The 16341-nt window shown below is 42.0% G+C and overlaps 1 protein-coding gene across 1 annotated transcript in view; it reads right to left on the bottom strand.

The window, feature by feature from the left end:
• The window catches only part of LOC134536875 (probable G-protein coupled receptor B0563.6), a 177445-nt gene that overhangs the window by 26124 nt on the left and 134980 nt on the right, over window positions 1-16341 (bottom strand). The window contains exons 2-3 of the mRNA XM_063376966.1: window positions 3922-3956; window positions 2351-2500 (exon numbers count right to left, since the gene is read on the bottom strand). Of these exons, the coding sequence (XP_063233036.1) occupies window positions 2351-2500; window positions 3922-3956 (185 nt within the window). The remainder of the gene's footprint in view (window positions 1-2350; window positions 2501-3921; window positions 3957-16341) is intronic.

Below are 16341 nucleotides of genomic sequence, written 5' to 3' on the forward strand. Positions count from 1 at the left end.
AAACTTGCAAAAAAAAAAAAAACAAGTGACCTAGCCTCAAAGAACCTGGGCAAATGGTGTGCAATGTTGCAACCAGCCAATCGGCAAATTTCGCCGCCCTGATTATGTAAAATCATGTGGATTCTACCGTGAGGTCAGAAAATAACACGTATTATGAAGGTCTTAATTTATAGTACAGTGAAAGGTTTTTAATCCGGGATTTTACAATTCGGAAAATTATGCAATTCGGTACCCACCGAGTCGCCCACTTTCAGATATGTAACATCTGAGCTCTCGGTGTACGGTATTTGGTAGGAGTAATTTCGTGAATGGAATAGAATACGCATGAAACGGAAATGTATAACCACTGTGCTGCCATCTGTGGTGGATGACGCCGACCAAAGTTCACAAAGCCAAAGGTAAACTATGGTATTAACTGTTTAGTGAATTTTAAGATGGGCAGTATCTTGATAAAATTCGTTGTAGAAAATCAGGCCGAAAGCCGGATTTTAATATTATTTCAAGTCTTCTTCGCTTTCATCGGATTAGTTTCATTATATAGTTTAACATTTCGCTCTACAAATCGAATGATTCCATAGTCAATGTAGCTACTCTGGCAGCTAATTCTAGCGGCGGTTGCGGAAACTACGTGTGATTCGCGTCCAGAAATGTAGTTGAAATCATAATTTGCATATATTTATCAAATTTGGAATTATTTTAAAGAATTCTACGTTAAATTTCGTGTCCGAGTTTCGCATCATAAGAATATCTGCAGAAAGAGACCTCGTTACCGAGGTCAGACTTTGCACATCTCTGGCGAGTACTGGAAGACTCGTTCAAGTGTTTTTCAGGTTGAGTCCGTCTCTCGACCAGGGCCGCTACGTCGCATTACCGCGCTGCAGTAATACTAGTTCCTGTTCTCTTGGGGGTTACATCCCCGTAATGATTTTATTGAAGAAGACCATCGCTCGTCAGAATTTTTTCTCCTTCTATAGAACAGCTTATTAAAAACCTGTAGTGAATACCATTGTTTGCTGTGGTATGCCAGTTACAATCACACGTGCCGGACTGTGACCTTTCGCCAGGCCTGACTAGGGAAAAATGCAAAGGGTGGGGTAGTGGGTTAAGTTTTAGAGGTTTTTTTTTTTTACCGCTTGTGTCTACCCTGATTTGGTGGATATCACAAGTTTATTATTAGTAACGTTTACAGGAAACCTTACAAGTTATTCGATACACACAGATAACGTTCATAGTTATAGCAACGGTGATGTTTACAGTCTTGTGGATTGGTATAAAATTATGGGGTTTGAGAAGTTGTTCATTAGATAAAAGGGTGGCAGGGTCGTAACCAGGATTTTTCGAAGAAGGGGGTTCAGAATAAACATTTATGATTGGATTTTAAAAGAATATTGATTACCACACTCAAATCTCAGGGAATATTAAACATTTAGAAATGCAGTGTTTACACATCGAAATTTAATTAATGATTTTGCTGGAGAAAAAAAACTGAAAATTTTAGTTTTAATTTAATTTTTTTAATACATTGTTTTTAAGTCAGTTGTTTGCTTCGTTAAAAGAAGTTATTTATATATATCTTCCGTATTTGCGTGTTCTCCCCTTTTTTTAAATCCAGGAAGTTCCTGCTGGCTACGGCCCCGACGAAATTATACAGAATGTCCATAAAAGAATGACCCAGTTATAAATTTTAATAGTATCAACTTTAAGCGTTGTAGTGTGTTGGTTAAAGGTCACAATTAAAGAGTAACTTAAACAATTTTAGATAGGCGCATGCGCGAATACTGCTTTGTTGTTTTATCGCTTGCAGCGCCACCTACGCAAAATTGCGACTCTTGAGCGTGATTAGTAGAGGGCGAACCCGTAAATCTTATTTGGCAACAGGATGGTGCCCCTCCCCATTAGAAACTCTTTGTACGAGAGTTGTTGAACGTAGAAGTCCCTGACCGTTGGATCGGTCGTAATGGTTGAGACGACAGAGGTCTTTTTCGCTGGCCTCTACGTGCACCTGAACATGCGATTATTTTTCCTTTGGGGTTTTATAAAATATCGCGTCTACGTTTCGCCGCTACCTAATGGTTTGCCAGAGCTGGAACACAGAATTGAAGAAGTTATTGTTTCCATTACTCCGGACTTGTTAACCAAAGTGTGGGAAGAATCGTACTTTAAATTGTATAGGTGCCGTATAACTAAATATGCACATAATGGACATTTGTAAGAAGGAAAACTAGGTTAGTTCAGCTTCTGATTTTACGAAATTAGTCTAAATGAAACAGTTCTAATGTACCGTCGAGACTGGGTCATTCTTCATGGACACTGCGGGCCCTCGGCAACGGAGCCAGACGCGCGGCCTCACCCAAGCAGGCGTTGCCCAGGAAGAGCTCGAGGTGGGCGTGGTAGAAGCCCTGCAGCACGTTGCTCCAGCGGCCCGTCTCCGGGTGCACCAGCAAGCGCAGGCCGAACGGGATGGCCAGCAGGATGGCGAGCAGCGCCGCCGCCGAGTACCCTGCGCACCACACTCACCCGCTCTTACCAGTCCCAGCGCTTTTAAGAGTACCCTGCGCACCACACGCACCCTCTCTTACCAGTCCCAGCGCTATTACGAGTACCCTGCGCACCCCACACACCCTCTCTTACCAGTCCCAGCGCTTTTAAGAGTACCCTGCGAACCACACGCACCCTCTCTTACGAGTCCCAGCGCTTTTACGAGTACCCTGCGCACCCCACACACCCTCTCTCACAAGTCCCAGCGCCTTTACAAGTACCCTTCGCACCACACACACTCTCTCTTACCAGTCCCAGCGTCTTTACGAGTACCCTGCGCACCACATGCACTCTCTCTGACCAGTCCTAGCGCTTTTACGAGTACCATGCGCACCTCATGCACCCTCTCTCACAAGTCCCAGCGCTTTTACGAGTACCCTGGCAACCACACGCACCCTCTCTCACAAGTCCCAGCGCCTTTACGAGTACCCTTCGCACCACACACACTCTCTCTTACCAGTCCCAGCACTTTTACGAGTACCCTGCACACCACACGCACCCTCTCTGACCAGTCCCAGCGCTTTTACGAGTACCCTTCACACCACACACACCCTCTTTTACCAGTCCCAGCGCCTTTACGAGTACCCTGCACACCACACGCACCCTCTCTTACCAGTCCCAGCGCTTCTACGTTTACCCTGCGCACCACACGCACTCTCTCTTACCAGTCCCAGCGCTTTTAAGAGTACCCTGAGCACCACACACACCATCTCTGACCAGTCCCAGCGCTTTTACGAGTACCCTGGCAACCACACGCACCCTCTCTCACCAGTCCCAGCGCCTTTACGAGTACCCTGCGCACCACACGCACCCTCTCTGACCAGTCCCAGCGCTTCTACGTTTACCCTGCGCACCACAGGCACCCTCTCTTACCAGTCCCAGCGCTTTTACGAGTACCCTGCGCAGCACATACACCCTCTCTTAGCAGTCCCAGCACCTTTACGAGTACCCTGCACACCACACGCACCTTCTCTTACCAGTCCCAGCGCTTCTACGTTTACCCTGCGCACCACACGCACCCTCTTTTACCAGTCCCAGCGCTTTTACGAGTACCCTGCGCACCACACACACCCTCTCTTACCAGTCCCAGCGCCTTTACGAGTACCCTGCGCACCACACGCACCCTCTCTTATCAGTCCCAGAGCTTCTACGATTACCCTGCTCACCACACGCACCCTCTCTTACCAGTCCCAGCGCTTTTACGAGTACCCTGCGCACCACACACACCCTCTCTGACCAGTCCCAGCGCTTTTACGAGTACCCTGGCAACCACACGCACCCTCTCTCACCAGTCCCAGCGCCTTTAAGAGTACCCTTCGCACCACACGCACCCTCTCTTACCAGTCCCAGCGCTTTTACGAGTACCCTGCGCACCACACGCACCCTCTTTAACCAGATCCAGCGCCTTTACGAGTACCCTGCGCACCACACGCACCCTCTCTTACCAGTCCCAACGCTTTTACGATTACCCTGCGCACTACACGCACCCTCTCTCACAAGTCACAGCGCATTTACGAGTACCCTGCGCATTACACACACCCTCTCCCAGCGCTTTTACGAGGATCCTGCACACCACACACACTCTCTCTTACAAGTCACAGCGCTTTTACACACCTTACAAACAACAACTCATCTCACAGAAGACTTCTCCGTGATTTCAAACTTTGAAACTACGCCGTACTTCGACTTCTGAGTTGTATGTTTCCTTCCGAACAAAAGCAAACACGTACCTGAATAACTTAAAGAGTTTTCTAGCTGTAAACTTAACATATAGTTTTTTTAACCTTTTTTTTAAAATACCAGGAATATTATTTTAGATTCATGTCCAAAGTGAGGCCAGTGTCTGCAAATTTACGAAGCGTTCTTCGTAAATTGAAGTTGAAAATTTTTAACATTGCAGCAAGTGGAGATAGACACAGATTTCACTCCCATGTTAGCGGAAGTTCCTTAAAATCCTGCCACACTGTCAAATGTTTGTCTCCAACTAGATTTGACAATAAAGTCGGAGGGGTAGTATTGGGTAGAAAATGACTTCTAATTTCCTCCATATAATAAATTTAAACAGATAACCTCAAAAATCTTTTAAATTATTTCACACTACTAAAGTTTATTTTAGGTGTTTATAAAGTTTATTTATATTTTTATCTCATTTTGAAATTCAATAATGCATCACAGTCATGGATGGAATTTTTGAAATTTGTTATGCTATTTGTGCATTTTAAAATTTTCTAAACATGCATCAACTTAACTCACAATCATATAATTAATTTTCAGTGATTTTTAGAAGTAATATAGACAAAATTTCGTTTTTACACATAAAATTATTTCGCGAACGACATTCACATTAACATTATTTTAATTTATTTAATTTTTATAAATTTGTGTTTTAGTAATTTTAATGATTCGGTAAGGTATGAAAGGTATGTTTTTTTCTCGTTTTCGTTGGGCATGCAACATACAACCTATTTTAAAACCCGTCCCATATGCAAAACATCTGTCGGAAATTCAAGTCACCCAACTTGTCAATCAAACATGGCTGCACTGAAGACGTTTCCGGTGACGTCATAACCCTCCAACTTTATTCGACACAGTACATATATTGGGAGGCGTTGGGAGCGGAAGTTTGACAGTGTGGCAGGGCGTTTATTGGCTCGTCTCTTTATTGGCGGACGGTGGGTTTGCAGCGCGCAGGGATAGCAGCCACGCGCCGGGCAAGGGCAGGAAGAGAGGCTGCAGTCAGGGGCAAGAACTCATCTTGACGCCCCCCTCCTTTTATAACGAACCAAACCAAAACCTTTCCCGGCAACACCTCATATCACCACCACATATTAATTTCACTATTCCAAATAATTTTGATTCAACTTAGATGGAAAATAAATATACTTATTTGTAGTAATTCCTTTTTTAATATATCGAAAGTGGGATAACACGTGAAAAATACCAATTTTTAAATATTTGACGATATAAGTACATGTATGTATCTTTCAATACAAATAATTCAGTTCATCTGGTCTCCCACTTTTTTTCCCCTCGTGTTATAACACTACAACGTTCAAGTAAATATCTATAGTTAAAATCACTCTGCCAGTTCAGCGCCCCCCCCCGCCCCCAAATGCAGGTGCCCGGGGCCCAAGCCCCGTATGCTCCCCTATGGTTACGTCCCTGGATGCAGTTGCAAAACGTGACATTAAATAGATCATATATTGCCCTTAGACTATAAAAAAAAATAGTCTCACACACTGAACTTTCTAAGTGCCATACAACTTTTGATAAAAAAAAGGTTCAACACATGCAATTTAAGAATAGTTGATATACCCTCAAAAATAAAACTGAATAATTATCTTCTGCGCAAGACGCTATCATTGGCTTAAGATTCACCATTAGAATTGTCAAAATGGAATGTCATGAAAATAAAACGTGCGTTTGTTTACAAATGATACTCAAAATTTTTGTTACAATTATCAGTGTGAAGTATTAAAGGGCCCGCTAGACAGGGGCGTATCTGTGCTAGTGAGGCGGGATGATAAGGTCGACTCTCGCTGGTTATTCTGGTGCAGTATCGCTTCTCAGCAGTAGCTGTGGACTGGCGTGCAATCTTCTCATCGTACGTAGGACAACTACGAAATTTGAGCGGTACTCGTAGCACAATACGCCGGAGAAATGAGATAAAGGTGTAACGCAAGGCCCTTGAGTGCTTTCAAGAATCTTTACAGGGCGTTTCATGTCTAAAACATTTTCTGAAAATATGGTTCACTCTTCTAAAAACATTTCAAACTGCGTGGTTTCTTTTGAAGCTCTGCACACCGCGTGTGTAGGCGGGGTAGGCGAATACAGAGCTTTGTTTGCATTGACTGTACCGTCAGACACTTCTGTAACAGACTGTAACCAATCCAAGGCCATGCATTCATTGCTATATGTTCACTGCGTGAAGTAGCTTTTGGTCCAGCTTAAGGCTCATTCTACAATGTAGCCTACTGCCTATAACTTTAGTACCGATACTGACTGAAACTTTGGTTTTTAATATTTATTTCCCTCAGCGTAGAGAGAAGGAATTAGTTTGCACACTGTTAAAATTTTTCACCTTAAATTGAAGAAGAACGCTAGTTTCAAATTATCCAGGGATTTTCGTTTGTTTATTTATTTATCTTCGTAAATTTACGAGTAAAATATTAATATACTTTGAATATGAATCTACTACAATAATCTGTGTGTGGAAGAAAAACACCAAAAACTGGCTTGGACTCACGCAAAAAAAAAAAAAAACAACACATTTCTTCCACGTGAGCGTTTACTCTGTTAATACCGAAAAAAAAATTCAAGAATTTGAAATACGGCGTAATTTCTATCAAGATACAGCAATCTGAAATTACGAAGCACTCTTCGTTTGTTTGAGGTGAATTCTTCGTTGAAAAGTAGGTAAATTTACTGTAACTTTTAACAGTGCATGCTACAGACTTGTGTAATATCGTTTTGGAACTGTGTTATATACATACATATAATATATATGAATACACACATACATTATGTGTGAAGTAGTGAAAACTACTATATCTGTATCTTAACAGCTATGCTAATATTGTCATGAAAAATATATAGTAATTTGTTTATTGGATAGGAAAGTTTATTCCATCTTTGGTTATAAAGTAGTGATGAAACGGATAACCAATAACTATCCGGTTACCAGCATATCCGGCCTTAATTTACTATCCGGCCGAATACTGGATAATAAGCGAGTATCCGGCCGATAACGGATTACAAAAAAAAATATAAAAAAAATCAAATTTAGGTACTTTATTTACTCCAAATAACAAATATAATATTCATATTTTCATTTAATAACAAAAAAAGTATTCGTAATACACGAAGGGCATATTATAACAAATGAATACCAATTTCTCTGCATTAAGAGGCAAGAAACGGTTTCGCTTGTCTTCACAGACACAGCCAGCTCTTCAGAAAAAAGTATTTCGCTGTACACGTTGCTGCAGGGTGCTTGGCAGTTGATAACAGGGTAAAGCTTGTTCTAGGATTCTAGTGAATCCGGTTCTTTCTACTATGAATCAGGGCTCGTTCTATATTGCAATCATTTCTGCTATTAAATAAAGGTATTTCGTGGCTTTTGCGTCATTTACCTCCAAAAGCAACTTCCTTTCGAACGATTCTGTCATAGTCAATTGCTTTTTTGCCGATAATGAATACGACCTTGTCCCCAGGATGGCTAAAAGCACTGTAATAGGCCCGACAGCGGCTGGATCTTTATTCAGTGACGTAATTCATCTGGATGTTTGGTATATATATATATGATTTTTCATGGCAGAAGTACCTAGAAAAATAGGTTATATTCAACAAAAAAAGGCTTCAAACGTGCCTTACTAAAAGTAATTCAAAATAGAAAACTCAGTGTAAATTATTTTGTTATTGTATTGTCTGGGTGAGTCAAAAGTTTATTCAAAAACAACGTTTTATATAAAAGCCTATAAAATTTACACCAATAACGTTAAACAATTTTTGAATCATATTGGAGCCTTGTTGACGTGTAGCTTCGTAGTCAAGTACTCATGTAAGTAGTATAGTTTGGCCAGTCCGGAAACAGGCCTCAGGCGGTGGAGCCGAGAGCCGGCTCCGCCATCTTGGATTGTGACGTCACGGCGGCCATCTTGGATGGTTGTGACCTTGACCTTTGACCTTGACCTTGAATTTGATCCTCAAAATCCGCCAAAATTGGGCAAAATTTGCCCCAAAATTCCTCAAAAATCGCCAAAATTTCCATTTCTGTGGAAAAAAGTTCCGCCAAAAAATCTCAAAAAATTCCACAAATTAAAAATTTCTCATTTCGAGGGAAAAATTTCCCGTTTCGAGGGAAAAATTCCCGTTTTTAGTCCTTAAAAATCCCAGCGGCTGAAAATTCCTAAAACTGGCTTAAGCATCCTTAACTCAAGCCTCAGTTAAGCCATTTCTAGGAATAAGGATACCATGACCGCCATCTTGGATTATGTCGTCACCGTTGCAATTTTCGTTACGGTCGCCATCTTTAACTTTTTTATTATCCGATTTTAATGAATTTTTTTTTTAAAAAATTATAAAAAATTCAAATAATATAAATTTAATAAAAATATTTAAAAAGCATACTTTTTCGACACGGAGCTCGGAGTCCTCGGTTCGAACCCGACGAATGCAAAAAAATAAAAATGACGACCGATCCTTCCCTCGTGGTGGGTGCTGGCAGACTGACTCCCACCACTTTTTATCATCATCTAGTATGACGTCATGGCCGCCATCTTGTCTTCGATGCTGGAAGCCATCATCATTGTATCGTCGGCTAGAGTGCGCTGACACCATGCTAGTTTAATTCGTATCCGCTAGAGTGCAGTAATAATTTATTACTGTGACACCCGCCATCTTGTCATTTGGCCGCCATCTTGAAAATCCGTAATTATTTAGCTAGAAAAGCGGGAAAAGTTCCAAAATTCATTAAATAAATCACTCATTAATTTACATATTGATTCGATCGATTCCCTTCCTCGGTTCGATACCCGATCGTTGCAATAATGTTTAATCTTATGTAAAAAAAAATAATTTAAATAAACCATGTTCAACATTCGTAAAGATACTCTAAATCCTCTACGACCACCATCCTATCAGACATCAAGACCACCATATTGGAAATGTGTAATTTTAATGCTAGAGATCCGGGAAAAAGTTCAGAAATCATTAAATAAATTTGTAATCCATATAATGATTGATTGGATCGACTAAGGTCCTTGGTTCGATCCCTGGCCGATACAAAACAACTTTAATATTCTTAAAAAAATACTAAAAAAGTGTTAGGTTTGAGAAAATAAAAACACCACAAGTTCTTTTACAAACATAATATTTATTACATAATTTCTATTCTACTACAGGATCACTTACGAAAGCCAGCAATCTTATAATCATTTAGTTCCGCAGCGGTGTGAAATGACTAATTCTTAGCTCCAATCGGTTTATACTAGACAGAGTCCAGCCAGAACCTTTACAGACATAGTCCACCTCTTCTTGACAGAGTTTCTGGATACCGTTTTTAACAGTTTGCTTCACATCGTTAGAACTGTAAATTACTGCAGCCGATGTCTTGAATGCACACTTCTTCACTTTGTCATCGAACGGATATGGCTTTCCATATATACAGTCCAACCACAAGTTATATTTCAAAGGTCCGTTTGTTGCTACATCATCAGTAAGCTGATTGATTATCTTCTGTCTGATATCGTCAAGAAAATTACAACTGTCCTTCGACTCACCGAACGTATTTAGATAATAGTAGTCTTTCAACGTTCCACGAAATGCAGACTGCGCCAAGTAGAAGCCATTTCGTTCACTTGTAATGCTCCGAACACAGTCTTAGGTTTAGTTCCATGTTCAGACGTCATAACAATCGGTTGCTGGGCATCTGTTTTTTTGGTTGTACACTTTCGTGTCTCCAATCTAAAGCGAGGAGTCGAAATGTCGGCAGGTAGTTCAGCAGTAGGAGCACAGACTCCACCTTTAATTTTTTCGCATGATGTCGCAAACTATCGATTCGAGTAAACCATTCATGACAATCATCACATCGAAACTTTATACGAGAAGGATTCTTTTTGCATTTGCTCCGCTCATGTCTTCATGCATCATGGAAAAAATGCGAACGACGTATCACAGTAGCTGCAAGGATACCGTGCTGATGTAGACGAACCTTTCAGACCCGATCCAGATATGGACGTTGCAACAGTAGTACCATTTCCAGGCATACTCTTATGAACATCGATGCATCGCTGTTGCACCGAAACCTTTACTTTCTGCCGCACAGCAGGACCTTTACATGCCTTCATGTGCGTTTTCATATTATCTTTTCTGGCAAACTGCTTATGACATTTCTCACAAACAAACATTTTACGATATAGGTTCTTGACACATTCGCTCCTCTCGTGTCGCCGAGCATTGCTGTTGTTTGAGAAAATCTTGTCGCAGTAACAGCACCGATGTTCGCTAGTTGTCAAATCAGCATCCATTGAAGTCTCCATCGAGGTCGTATCGTCGATCGTCGTGGTTTCCTGCACATCCAGCTCAGTAGTTATTAAGCTATCTTCTGCTGGTGGTATCACATCTATTGAAATCTCCTCCAATGTTGACGTCGTCGTCGTTGCCAACGAGATCTGCTCCACCATTGTCGTCGCTTACGTCAAGGTTCCCGTAGACGATGGTACAACATCCATCGAGTTCGACGTTAAAGTCGGTAAAGATGCCATCGAGTTCTCAAGAACAGGTAATTACGCGACTTATGCACCAGATGAAATAATCTAGGTGATCCTTACACCGTCGACGACAGTAACAAACTGACCGACCTACTGTCTAGGACTCGCTTATATACATGCACCGGATGGAATAATACGCTAGTCAAATCAAGAATCATTTACAATAATACTAGAGTCAAAACAACATAAAAAATAGAAGGACCAACAACGAAAAGGCAGCACATTCGGAAGCACCGACAACGAAAAGGCAGCACATTTGGAAGCACCGACAACGAAAAGGCAGCACATTTGGAAGCACCGACAACGAAAAGGCAGCACATTTGGAAGCACCGACAACGAAAAGGCAGCACATTTGGAAGCACCGACAACGAAAAGGCAGCACCGACAACGAAAAGGCAGCACATTTGGAAGCACCGACAACGAAAAGGCAGCACATTTGGAAGCACCGACAACGAAAAGGCAGCACCGACAACGAAAAGGCAGCACATTTGGAAGCACCGACAACGAAAAGGCAGCACATTTGGAAGCACCGACAACGAAAAGGCAGCACATTTGGAAGCACCGACAAAGAAAAGGCAGCACATTTGGAAGCACCGACAAAGAAAAGGTAGCACCGACAACGAAAAGGCAGCACATTTGGAAGCACCGACAACGAAAAGGCCGCACCGCCAACGAAAAGGAAGCACATTTGGAAGCACCGACAACGAAAAGGTCGCACCGCCAACGAAAAGGAAGCACATTTGGAAGCACCGACAACGAAAAGGAAGCACCATCAACGAAAAGGCCGCACCGCCAACGAAAAGGAAGCACATTTGGAAGCACCGACAACGAAAAGGCAGCACCGCCAACGAAAAGGAAGCACATTTGGAAGCACCGACAAAGAAAAGGAAGCACCGCCAACGAAAAGGAAGCACATTTGGAAGCACCGACAACGAAAAGGCAGCACCATCGACGAAAAAAAAGCACATTAATTTGTCATTGACTCCAATATTCATTGGCTCCAATATTCATTACCTCCAATATTCATTGGCTCCAATATTCATTGACTCCAATATCCATGAGCTCCAATATCAATTGGCTCGAATTGCTCCAAAAGGTTCCATCAGTCTTTTGGCTCCAACAGTTTTTTGGCTCCGATAGTCATTGGCTCCAATAGTCTTTGGCTACAATATTCATTGGCTCCAATAATCATTGACTGCAATATTCATTGGTTCCAATATTCATTGGCTCCAATATTCATTGGGTCCAATATTCAATGGCTCCAATATTCATTGACTCCAATATTCATTGACTCCAATATTCATTGGCTCCATCAGTCATTGACAACTACAGTCTTTTGGTCCCAAAAGTCTTTTGGCTCCAAATATATTAGGCTAGAATTCTTCGAGTCTAAGAGACTATGAGACCACATGGTTACAGAACTACGTGACTACGAATCTTCAAGTTTACGAGACTGCGAGGCTACAGAGCTACGAAGCCTCTAGTACACAGGTTTACGTGACTGCGAGGATACAGGACTACCAGTCTGCATGAGTACTTGACTACGAAGCTACTCGTCTACAAGGCTACAATTACAGCATCTGTTTTCGTCAGAATTTTCTCTTTTGCTCCAACTGCACCACCAGCATTATGTTATAAGATTACAAGGCCGCCTGCTTACGTAGCTTCAAGTCTACGAGGATACTTGGATACGTAGCTTCAATTCTACGAGGTCCTAAGACTTCATGACTACGCGACTTCGAGCCATGAGGTTACGAGACTATGCGATTGCAAGTCTTCAAGGTTACGTCATCGCGAGGCTATAGGACTACGAAGCTTCCAGAACGCATGGTTACGAGAATGCATGACTAATTGACCGCATGGCTACGAAACTTTATGTCTCTAACTGACTACAATAGCACTATTCAGTGGTGAGAGTTAATTTATTTCATGCAAAGGTACTTGCTGCAAGCAGTTCCGCTTTTCAACATCAGATGACGTCATGTTTTGCTTGCAGGTAAAATAATATTTAATTATTTTATGCGGGATGCGGGTTGTTCACTATCGGTCGCATAAGAAGAATGGCATCGATAGTCTTCAAGGAGAAGGAAGTTCGTCCTTCCTGCTAGTGCTTCTCAGATTTCTCACGGTCCGCCATCTTGGATTGCGACGTCACGGCTGCCATCTTGGATGGTTGACTTTGACCTTGGACCGAAACCGCAGGAATGATCGCAAGCACACGGATTAACCATCATAATATTGATAAGAATAATCAGGAGCACACGGAGAAAACCATCATAATATTGGCAAGAATAATCAGGAGCACACGGAGAAAAACGACACATGTTTTCTTTGATATCATAAAATTACAGGAAAAAATATTTAAAAATAAAAATAAATTAATAAAAAAATTTAAAATAAAAACAAAAAATACATAAACTGATTTTGCTAGCTTGTAAACTTATCATTGTTGAGCAAAGATAGAGTTCTAGTACAAGCCAGAATTTTATGTATTTTTTGTTTTTATTTTAAATTTTTTTATTAATTTATTTTTATTTTTAAATATTTTTTCCTGTAATTTTATGATATCAAAGAAAACATGTGTCGTTTTTCTCCGTGTGCTCCTGATTATTCTTGCCAATATTATGATGGTTTTCTCCGTGTGCTCCTGATTATTCTTATCAATATTATGATGGTTAATCCGTGTGCTTGCGATCATTCCTGCGGTTTCGGTCCAAGGTCAAAGTCACACCAATCCAAGATGGCAGCCGTGACGTCGCAATCCAAGATGGCGGACCGTGAGAAATCTGAGAAGCACTAGCAGGAAGGACGAACTTCCTTCTCCTTGAAGACTATCGATGCCATTCTTCTTATGCGACCGATAGTGAACAACCCGCATCCCGCATAAAATAATTAAATATTATTTTACCTGCAAGCAAAACATGACGTCATCTGATGTTGAAAAGCGGAACTGCTTGCAGCAAGTACCTTTGCATGAAATAAATTAACTCTCACCACTGAATAGTGCTATTGTAGTCAGTTAGAGACATAAAGTTTCGTAGCCATGCGGTCAATTAGTCATGCATTCTCGTAACCATGCGTTCTGGAAGCTTCGTAGTCCTATAGCCTCGCGATGACGTAACCTTGAAGACTTGCAATCGCATAGTCTCGTAACCTCATGGCTCGAAGTCGCGTAGTCATGAAGTCTTAGGACCTCGTAGAATTGAAGCTACGTATCCAAGTATCCTCGTAGACTTGAAGCTACGTAAGCAGGCGGCCTTGTAATCTTATAACATAATGCTGGTGGTGCAGTTGGAGCAAAAGAGAAAATTCTGACGAAAACAGATGCTGTAATTGTAGCCTTGTAGACGAGTAGCTTCGTAGTCAAGTACTCATGCAGACTGGTAGTCCTGTATCCTCGCAGTCACGTAAACCTGTGTACTAGAGGCTTCGTAGCTCTGTAGCCTCGCAGTCTCGTAAACTTGAAGATTCGTAGTCACGTAGTTCTGTAACCATGTGGTCTCATAGTCTCTTAGACTCGAAGAATTCTAGCCTAATATATTTGGAGCCAAAAGACTTTTGGGACCAAAAGACTGTAGTTGTCAATGACTGATGGAGCCAATGAATATTGGAGTCAATGAATATTGGAGTCAATGAATATTGGAGCCATTGAATATTGGACCCAATGAATATTGGAGCCAATGAATATTGGAACCAATGAATATTGCAGTCAATGATTATTGGAGCCAATGAATATTGTAGCCAAAGACTATTGGAGCCAATGACTATCGGAGCCAAAAAACTGTTGGAGCCAAAAGACTGATGGAACCTTTTGGAGCAATTCGAGCCAATTGATATTGGAGCTCATGGATATTGGAGTCAATGAATATTGGAGCCAATGAATATTGGAGGTAATGAATATTGGAGCCAATGAATATTGGAGTCAATGACAAATTAATGTGCTTCCTTTTCGTCGATGGTGCTGCCTTTTCGTTGTCGGTGCTTCCAAATGTGCTTCCTTTTCGTTGGCGGTGCTTCCTTTTCTTTGTCGGTGCTTCCAAATGTGCTTCCTTTTCGTTGGCGGTGTTGCCTTTTCGTTGTCGGTGCTTCCAAATGTGCTTCCTTTTCGTTGGCGGTGCGGCCTTTTCGTTGATGGTGCTTCCTTTTCGTTGTCGGTGCTTCCAAATGTGCTTCCTTTTCGTTGGCGGTGCGACCTTTTCGTTGTCGGTGCTTCCAAATGTGCTTCCTTTTCGTTGGCGGTGCGGCCTTTTCGTTGTCGGTGCTTCCAAATGTGCTGCCTTTTCGTTGTCGGTGCTTCCAAATGTGCTGCCTTTTCGTTGTCGGTGCTTCCAAATGTGCTGCCTTTTCGTTGTCGGTGCTTCCAAATGTGCTGCCTTTTCGTTGTCGGTGCTTCCAAATGTGCTGCCTTTTCGTTGTCGGTGCTTCCAAATGTGCTGCCTTTTCGTTGTCGGTGCTGCCTTTTCGTTGTCGGTGCTTCCAAATGTGCTGCCTTTTCGTTGTCGGTGCTTCCAAATGTGCTGCCTTTTCGTTGTCGGTGCTGCCTTTTCGTTGTCGGTGCTTCCAAATGTGCTGCCTTTTCGTTGTCGGTGCTTCCAAATGTGCTGCCTTTTCGTTGTCGGTGCTTCCAAATGTGCTGCCTTTTCGTTGTCGGTGCTTCCAAATGTGCTGCCTTTTCGTTGTCGGTGCTTCCGAATGTGCTGCCTTTTCGTTGTTGGTCCTTCTATTTTTTATGTTGTTTTGACTCTAGTATTATTGTAAATGATTCTTGATTTGACTAGCGTATTATTCCATCCGGTGCATGTATATAAGCGAGTCCTAGACAGTAGGTCGGTCAGTTTGTTACTGTCGTCGACGGTGTAAGGATCACCTAGATTATTTCATCTGGTGCATAAGTCGCGTAATTACCTGTTCTTGAGAACTCGATGGCATCTTTACCGACTTTAACGTCGAACTCGATGGATGTTGTACCATCGTCTACGGGAACCTTGACGTAAGCGACGACAATGGTGGAGCAGATCTCGTTGGCAACGACGACGACGTCAACATTGGAGGAGATTTCAATAGATGTGATACCACCAGCAGAAGATAGCTTAATAACTACTGAGCTGGATGTGCAGGAAACCACGACGATCGACGATACGACCTCGATGGAGACTTCAATGGATGCTGATTTGACAACTAGCGAACATCGGTGCTGTTACTGCGACAAGATTTTCTCAAACAACAGCAATGCTCGGCGACACGAGAGGAGCGAATGTGTCAAGAACCTATATCGTAAAATGTTTGTTTGTGAGAAATGTCATAAGCAGTTTGCCAGAAAAGATAATATGAAAACGCACATGAAGGCATGTAAAGGTCCTGCTGTGCGGCAGAAAGTAAAGGTTTCGGTGCAACAGCGATGCATCGATGTTCATAAGAGTATGCCTGGAAATGGTACTACTGTTGCAACGTCCATATCTGGATCGGGTCTGAAAGGTTCGTCTACATCAGCACGGTATCCTTGCAGCTACTGTGATACGTCGTTCGCATTTTT

The sequence above is a fragment of the Bacillus rossius genome, chromosome 1, assembly GCF_032445375.1.
Source record: "Bacillus rossius redtenbacheri isolate Brsri chromosome 1, Brsri_v3, whole genome shotgun sequence".
NCBI lineage: Eukaryota > Metazoa > Arthropoda > Insecta > Phasmatodea > Bacillidae > Bacillus > Bacillus rossius.